This window comes from Camelus dromedarius, chromosome 10 (assembly GCF_036321535.1).
Source record: "Camelus dromedarius isolate mCamDro1 chromosome 10, mCamDro1.pat, whole genome shotgun sequence".
Lineage (NCBI taxonomy): Eukaryota > Metazoa > Chordata > Mammalia > Artiodactyla > Camelidae > Camelus > Camelus dromedarius.
This window is the reverse complement of record NC_087445.1, coordinates 4,839,670-4,848,716: the sequence shown is the minus strand read 5'-3', so window position 1 is coordinate 4,848,716 and position 9,047 is coordinate 4,839,670. Positions and strand designations below refer to the sequence as shown.

Genomic DNA, 9,047 nt, shown 5'->3' with positions numbered 1-9,047 from the left:
TATATGTGATAAATAAAAGCCGACCACTGTCCTTAGTGCTGGGGATACAACTTTGATCAAACTACGCAAAGTCCCTGCCCTCAGGAAACACATAAAGATATATCTTACATTAAAAACCATCTTTATTGAGGTTTGATTTGCACACAATAAAATGCACACATTGTGTGTACTTCGGTGAATTTTTACAAATGAATTTAGCCTTATAACCACCACCACCACAATCGAGATAAACACTTACATCACCTCAAATCACCTAGCCCTAGTCCAATTAATTCTTCTTTGATACCCCTCCACCGCCCCACCAACCCTGGATTCACTGTTTTCTGTCCCTGTAGATTAGATGTCTTTTTCAAAGTTTCATATAAATGTAATTACCCTCTTTTGCTCACACGTTGATTTCCCTTGCTCAAAATAATGTTTTTTGAGATTCATATTTTTGCGTGTCAAGTAGTCATCCCTGTTTGTCAGTAATTACTATTCATTATGTGGATAATTACATATCATTGTCTGGCTATACAAGTTGTTTAGATTCACCAGTTGATGATCTTTGGGGTCATTTCTAGTTTTTGATCATTAAAAATAAAGCTATTGAAAATTAATGTACCAGCTTTTGTGTGGACACATTTTCATTACTAAGTAAACACCTAGGAGTGGAATTGCTGGATCACCTAAGTGTATGATTAATTTTATGATAGAAGAGAACCCGTTTACCAAAGAGGCTGTACCATTTTGTATTCCCATCAGCAACATATGAAAGGTCCAGAGGTTCCACGTCGTCAACATTAGGTACCGTCTTCTAAATTTTGGCCAGTTTAATGGCTATGTAGTGGTAAAGATGCGTTTCGTTTCCTACCGTACTAGCCCACTTATTTAAAACTCGTTATTAATTTAGAAGAAGTCTAAAAATATGTGAAGGGTCTAAGAAATTGACTGGCTTGATTATGCTGAAATTTTGTTTCCATTTTTCCTCACGAAATCCCCAGACTGTCTAGGAAACATAAATGCGGTGTCAGGCAGCAGTAGCTCGATGGAGCTCTCGAGGCTGGGGTCTTCATTTACGGACCCAACATCTACCGTCTAGGTATGTTAACCATTGCTTCCTCGGGCCTCCGCGTCACCTTTCTAAGAATTTCCCAGGGAGCCGCGCGGGGCGAGGCGGGGCGGGTTCTGGGCCTCTAGGTCCCGCCCCTTACCGGGACCCACCTACTACCCAGGACGCGGGCCGAGGCTGGAGAAGGAAGGTAGCTTCCGGTCTCGCGATTGGCTCTAATCCCGCGAGAAGAGAAGATGGCCTCGATCGGTCGAACGGCGGCGGTGGCGAGGAAGGGGGTGCGGCCGGGGAGCTCGAAGTCTCCAGGCGTGAGGGAGAGGGGGCGGGGTCGCGCGTACTGGGCGTACGCATGCGCGCACAAGGACGGTCGGGCTGGGCTGAGAGGGGAGGGGGCGACGGCGGCCGAGGCGGCGTCGTTATTTCCGCGGTCCGGACGGTGAGTGGCGGCGCGGGTGGCCAAGAGAGAAGTAGGTAGGGACCGGCGTGCGGAGCCGTTGAGACTTCCTCCCTCCCGTGTCCGAGAGTAGCAGCCCCCCGCGTGTGTGGCGGACCCTGGGGACGCCAGGTCACCCTGCGGCCCCGGCCCTCCCGCCGCGTTTCAGGTAGGAGCTGCGGGCTCCCCGGTGCCCGCTGCCCGCCGGGGCCCTGGGCTTATTCAGTGTTACCGGGGCGACGACCTGGCACCGGGCGTGCCCGTCCTCCCGCACGAGGACAGCCCTGTCCTTGCTTCCGTGCCCGTGGGGCCGGGACCGGGCCGGGCTGACCCGGGTGGGGAGGGTCCCCGCCTCAGGTGCACCCCCGCCCTGGGCCCGGCGGCTGGCACCTGGTGGTGCTCTCCCTCACGCCGCGCCCGGCGGATCGGCCCTGCAGGGGTCCTGCCCGGCCTGGAGAGGTTGGCCCAGTGAGCTCCGGGCCGGTGAGGGACCACCTTCACTTGAGTAGATGCGGCACGGGGTCCTGGGCAGCGAGAGGGGTCCCTGAAGAGAGCTTTGGTTATTTGTGGCCGGTGTTAAAAGTTGGAAGCTCTGGAGTTGGTTTTCTTTGGGCTAGTGGTGGGATGGTTTGTGGTTTTTCTTCTTAAGTAGCCAAACTGTTTATGAGCCCTGGTAGGTGGTGGGCTGTTAGTAAGTGAGCAGCAGGTAGTGTTAATTAACGGTGAGATTTAATTGCATTAAGGTAATTTTTTTCAGTACCGTCCACAAACTCAGAAGAGCTCTACTTAAACAGTTTAGTAAGACTTCATCTAGTATTTAAACAGACACACATGGTTTGCTAATTCTCTTGCTCTGAAAGCTACATCCCTCTTTTACACTAGTATTACTTTTGTAGGCATAATGGTTATGAAGGCTTCTGTAGAAGACGATGATTCAGGATGGGAGCTCAGTATACCAGAAAAGATGGAAAAAAGCAATACAAACTGGGTGGACATAACCCAGGATTTCGAAGAAGCTTGTCGAGGTGAGTTTGAATTTTGGGATTAGAAGTTCAACATTTGGGAAAGGGTACAATAAAAATCTGGATTGTGATTTCTAAACTGTCTCAATAAATGAAAAAAAAAAATCAACAGGTCAGTTTGGTTTACTGAGTTTGTTAACCAACCACACTTACTCATTTGCTGTACTCTAATTTTAACTTTCATATAAAACCGGTTTAAGAATGACACAGCATTAAATACAGATGCTGAGGCAGTTTCTTCTGTTAAAGTTTTCTAACTTTAAATAGCAGGTTAGAGAGCACATAGCAATAATTTTGAAAGGTGGAAACACAAATTCTGTTGCCCTAAAGACGGTAGTTTTATCGTATATTGGAGGTTTGAAAATGATTATATCATTCCCTGCTTAAGATCCTCCGGGGGCTTCCTATTGCATGTAGAATAAAATTCAGACTTTTTCCCCATTTTCCCATGACCAATATGATTTGGTGCCTGCCTACCACTCAGACTTTATTTTTGTATCACTGCTCGGGTTGGCTCATTGTTAGTCATGAGGTCCTTATTAAACACACCAAGGTAGTGTCCCCAGGTCTTCACATAGCTGGCTCCTTCCCGACGACTTAAATGTTACTTTCCCAGTGGTGTCTTCTCAGAACAAGGAATCTAAGTAGTTTCACCCCTTCATTCTCTTCTATTCAACTCCGTCTCAGTTTAATCACCCTGTTTTATTTTCTTTATAGCACTCATCTACTGTCAGAAGCTATCATTTTCAATTATTTCTTGTTTATTGTCAGCCTCACCCACTGAAATGTAAGCTCTGAGAGTGCAGAGATCCTTTTGCTAACCCTAGCAAACAGAAGGTTGCCTGGCACATAGTTCAATAAATGCTTGGACGTAAGTGATTGGAGAAATGAGCATGTTTGTTGTTTGAGGGGAAAGTGCCTCAGGGAGAGAATGAAGATAAAAGAAAGGAATAAATGATAGAGTGAGAGCTTGAACTTAAGAGAGGATGGTATCTAGAACATAGTAGAGAAATTGAGGGGAGAGAATAGGGACTTAGAAAGAACAGAGGTTAGGATGGTGAAGATACGGGTATATTTCTCAGTGGATGGGAAGGAATGGTGGAAGGATTCATGCCTTAATGGCTTCTATTTTGGTGTTTTGGGTTTTGGTCATGGTGGAGTGTGTTTAGAGTAGTGCTCTTAATGAGAGGAGCAAAGACTTGGAGCAGCTGCAGGTGGAAAGGGAGCCAGCTGAGTATAAGCAAAGTGATAAATCATGTGCTTACCCTTTGAGTGTTTTGAAATACATGTCTAGTTAAAGTATGCCTAAGTAGGACAGTGGAAAGAACGTTAGACTGGGAGTTGAGGGACTGCCCGTATATGTCTATCTAAGGGAGAGAGAAAGAAATGTAAGTTATAACGTAATTTTTGTGCTCAGTGTTCTCAGACTATCAAGTGGATCACACCTGTCATCTTGCACTGATTTTAAGTGATCTGCCTTGAAGGGCTGTCATTATGAACCTAAATGGGAAAAGGTTTTATGAAGTACATATGGCTTGAGTTAGGCCTTAAAAGAGTGGTCAAGATTCTATTAAGTGAATGTGAGGGAATTGCTCTAAACTGAAATGAACTATTAGAGCCAAAGTTCAGTGAGACCTTTATGTTTGAGGAACAGTGAAAACTTCTGCTTCTCGTGGAAGGAACCTTGAGTAGGAAATATGGTTTAATACCTGCTTCAGTGTGGATTGAGAGAGGGTGGTATATTGTTTTGTTGCCAGTATCAAACCATCCTGTTAACTCCTCCATGATTAGCTCCTGCACTGTCTCAGGTGGCTCAAATGTGAGGCATACATCTAGAAACGAAAAAGTTGATAGAGAATTAATCTTCTTGTGTGGTTTTAGGACTGAAGGCTGTTAGCAGTCTTGAGTCTGTGGTATTAATAATTTGTTTTCCCTTCTTGAAATAATCAGATTCTTAGCCTTGATTATGGTTTAGACTTTTGTTCTAACAACTTTCTAAAAACTAAGTTTAATACAGATGTTGTTACATCTTTTTCTTAACTGTCAGAGTGGTTTCTCTTTGGCTAGACTTCCGTGATTTTAGTGAGGAGTACTTTAAAATAATCTGCATACTGATGGCAGCGTTTTCATGCACATTTCTGCTTACTCTTTCAGTGGCTCTTCAAAGTCCTCGGGATCGAATTCTAACTTCCATCATTTCTTTTACTTCCTATTAGGCAGATGGCACACATTCCCTCCACATTTTCTATAGCTGACACTGAGGGGTTTTTTTCTTTTACATATTATTTTGACTGTCTAGCACCATTACTATTATTTTGCCTGATACGTAATAGATTATTTATCTAAATTATACCTCTGAGCTTTGCTTCTCTGGGAAACCTTGCTTAATTCAAACCATCTCATTTTGCTACCTGTTAAACCTCTGCTCTTTATATTCCATTTGGTTGTCTGTATTTAGGTACTTTCTGAATTGCAAACTCACAACTTAAAAAACTTCACTGAAACATAAATGATCATAAAATATACACTGCAGCTGCTTGTTTTGCCTGCCACATTCCCTTCTTCCACATGCTCTCTGGATAGCCAGCAACCTCTCCCAGGATAAGGACACCACCAGATATCTAGAGCCTAGAGGTAATCCAAGGTTGGCTATCATTACTTTCATTCTTTTAAAACTCTGGTCTTGAAGGATATGGGCCTATCCTCCCATCCTATTTTCTCCTCTTTTTGATGCCTTAGTTCCTTCTTTCTTACTCAGTCTTTATTACAGATATCCCTGTTTAAGACCCCCTCACCCATCTAGTTTCTTTAGTTCTTGCGCGGTACTTTGCAAAAACTCCTTTTGCTGCTTTCCCTTCCCTCATTTAAAATCTAGGATGCTTAAACCTCTTACTTCTCTTCCTTTCTGTTCTGTCTTCTCTCACCCAGAACAATGTTTGTCTTTAAGAATAAATGAATAGTATAAGGCCATGTTTCTTCAAACCAGCCTTGGACTTGAGAAGTTTTAAGAACCACTGCATTACATTAAATGCTGTTGTTGTGGGTGGTTGCCTGGAACCAGTATGATCATGAACACAAGCTCAGGCACTGACATTGTGGCAATACTTGATTATAACGTTATCATCCAGTTGGCCTGGGATATGTTTCCGTAATCTTAGAGAGGTTATCATTGAACTGATTACATAGCACGTAACAATTATTGTTGAAGAAGTATAGATTCTTGATAAAATTTTAATGGACTTTCATCCCACCCCCTCAATTCATGAACTCCAGTTTGAGAATGATTGTTCTAGGCATTTGCTATTTGTTACCATTTTAGTCTAAGTGGAAAAAGATAGGCAGAGATTGTCCTGGTAGAAGATCTGGGCAACTTACAGAATATTTTTTTAATTGATTTTGGTTTTGGAAATGAAAATTATGTTTTCATTGTTCCATACTATCAAGAATACTTTTGATATGGTGGGGCATGGGTGGGGTGAGCAGCACTGGTAATTGTGGATCACTCTTGTTCTCCACCAAGGGTGATTTTGTCCTCAAGGGACATTTGCCAACATCCTGAGACATGTTTGGTTGCCACAGTCAGGGGTGGGGCTTTGCTGTTGTTATCTATGGGTACACGTTAAGGATGCTGCTTGTCATTTGATGCACAGGAATAGCCCCCACAGAAAATAATTTTTCTGCCCAAAATATCAGTAGTGCTGTTTAGTTCACTCCATTTAGATTACTTTTTTCAAGAATGTTCAGCTATCATTTAACCTCTTTGACCTTGAATTCTTTAATAAAAGGACATACAAATATTGGATGCCATAACAACTAGCCTTCAATAGAACAAGCAGTAGGAAGGGAATGCAACCTTTATTGTATTTTGAGGGCTCTGCTGCATTGTTGAATGCGTCTTACGAGATTTCCCCCTGAATTTTATACTGTGTATCCTGTTTATGTTAGGAGCTTTGGTCATTAGAAAAGGTATCCTCAGAAGTCACCACTTTCCCCCTTTTAGCTAATTATTTTAGTAATCATGTTTCTAGATAGCATGCTTTTATTGATGTTTCTTGATTCCCCTCACTCCCATTTGGAAATTATCTTTAGACTTCCCCCATGTAGTTGTAGCTGTGCAGATGTTATTCAAAGTGAGCCAAGAGGAAGACTGTTTTTCCCTTCCTACACAGTTGTTTTATGTAAAAAATATTTACTCAAAAACTAAGTACTTATCATTAATTCTTCCTTAGGCCCTTCACCAATTGTCTAAATCTTCTTAAGACATTCAGACACATCAGAAATTATATTGTTTTTATCTCCATAAAGAAATTTCTTCTCAAGTCTCTTACGTTACTCCAATCTGGACTTCTTTCTTACCTGGTGTGATTCTGAGATCTTCCTTCATCATCAGCCTGGGGTTTCTTACTTTTGTCCCTTGTTTTAATTGGACAACTTAATTATCTTCCTGAGTAAAGTGCATGGGAGATACCATTTTTTGAGGCTCTGGAGGTCTAAAAATGTCTTTATTCTGTCCTCCCACTTTATTGATAATACATCTGGGTATGTTTGAGAATGTTGAGTGCATTGCTTAAATGTCTGGTGACATCCTGATTACTGAGCTTTTATATGTAACTTTTTAGAATCTTCTCTTTATTCCCCATTTTCCAGAACTTTCACAATGGTTTGCTTTGTTGGTAACTCTGGAGTGCTTTCACTTTGATCTTTCAGTTCTGGGAAACTTTCTTGAATCACTCTGTTTCCTCTTTGTTTTTTCTGTATTCTCATTATGGAATGCTTGCTTTTTGGATATTGAAACTTCTAGGCTGATTCTCTGTTTTTTTCTTATCCTTTCATGCCTATTTTCCATCTCTTTGTCTTTTTCTTCGATGCTTTGAATGGAATGATTGTGTTCCCCCAAATCATATATTGAAACCTATTGCCAGTGTGATGGTAGTAAGAGGTGAGGCCTTTGGGAGGTTCTTAGGTCATCAGAGTGGAGCCGCCATGATTGGGATTAATGCTTCTATGAAAGGGGCCCCTTGGAGCCTCCCTGGTCCCTTCTGCCATATGAGGTTATTGCAAAAAGATGACTGTCTAGGAAATGGGTCCTCACCAGACACTAAATCTGCTGGTGCCTTGATCTCAGACTTCTCAGCCTCCAGTACTGTGAGAAATAGAAGTTTTTTCATAGACTACCCAATTTACGATCTTTTTGTTATAGCATCCTGAATGGACTAAGACTCTCAGCTTAATTTTTCTTATCTACTGTAATGTTTTCAATTTCTAAGATATATTTTTCTTCAGGATGTTTCTTTTTTTTTTTCAATAAAAATGTTCGGTTATTGTTTCAGGGTTGCACTATTTAATCTCTCTAAGGATAGTAATAGTTCTTTTGAAATTTTGTTTCCCTACATAGCATAGTGTCTTTCCTCCAACTTGCCTTTTTTAGTTTGTTTCCTTTGGTTTCTGTCTTTCATATTAGGAGATTACGTCAGACATCTAAGAATCCTTTGTTACCTATCTAAGCATAGGGGGTCAAAAAGCAAATTGGAAGCTCTGAATTTTTGAGCAGGACCCCTCTGCTTTGAATGTCAGTGTCAGGTGATCCAGCTTGGTTTTTCTGTTAGAGAACTTCTGGTGTCAGTTATTTAGCTCCTTCCTCTTAGAAAGACTATATTCTGTACAGAAAATTTGTCTGATCTCCTCCATTGAGTTTGAAGAATTGACTTTCTGCCTGTGATTTAACAGTAAAGTTGAGGGAGAGACCTGGAGTTTTCATATATTCACTTAATGCCCCCTCTTTCCGGTACTGAATCCTGGCCTTCGAATAACCTTCTGTCCCTGGAGATTTTACCCTCCTCAAAAAAAATATTCAGTGTTATTCAGGATGAGGGAGTGGTAGTTACCCTGCTCTGTAATTTAGGGTAGGATTCTGGGTTCTCTGACAGCCCATCTTTATCCTCACTTTCAGAGGTAAGTGGTAAATCAGGTTGATTTTGGCCTTCTCCACTACTGGCTTTATTTTCCTTGGGTTTGCTAAGAAACGACTTGTCTTTCTGCTTCCAAGTTTCCCTAATTTTGTTGTATTATTTCTGCATCTGTTTTTCCTCATCGTTTGGGTTCATAGCTTTCTTTTAAAAAAGAAAATTCCCTTTAATTGTTTAAATTAGATTTCAGGAGGGAGTTAAAGGTAGTTGCATGTGTTTAATTGGCCACCTTTACCCAAGGGTAAACTTTAATTCATCTGTTTAAATATCACAATGGTATTAGATTTCAGTTAGGTATTCAGTAGGCCCTTCATAGTGGCCCTAGCAGAGAACTTAACCATAATTTATAATGTTATGTGTAGAAGTCTATTCAAAGATCTGTAACACCAGTTTACAAATGATCTTCTCATTTATAAGATGGCAAAATATATATGCATTATCAAATAGTTGCATGTTTTTCTCATCCTGTTAGATTACTTTTTTCAAGAGAGTGATCATATGCTACAGGTGTTTAGCACTGCTGCAAACCGAAACTCCAGCTGCAGATTTTGGTTCATTGTTCATTTCTAAGGCAA

At 41.5% G+C, this 9,047-nt stretch overlaps 1 protein-coding gene across 4 annotated transcripts in view; it reads left to right on the top strand.

Moving 5' to 3' along the window:
- Window positions 1-1,264: 1,264 nt before the first annotated feature.
- NAA35 (N-alpha-acetyltransferase 35, NatC auxiliary subunit) overlaps window positions 1,265-9,047 on the top strand; it is an 84,725-nt gene continuing 76,942 nt past the window's right edge. The window contains exons 1-2 of one of the 4 annotated variants that reach the window (XM_031447338.2): window positions 1,265-1,329; window positions 2,381-2,509. In XM_031447338.2, coding sequence (XP_031303198.1) covers window positions 2,386-2,509 — 124 coding nt within the window. In that variant the 5' untranslated portion in view covers window positions 1,265-1,329; window positions 2,381-2,385. The other 3 variants (XM_031447335.2, XM_031447336.2, XM_031447337.2) reach the window with 3 other exon arrangements.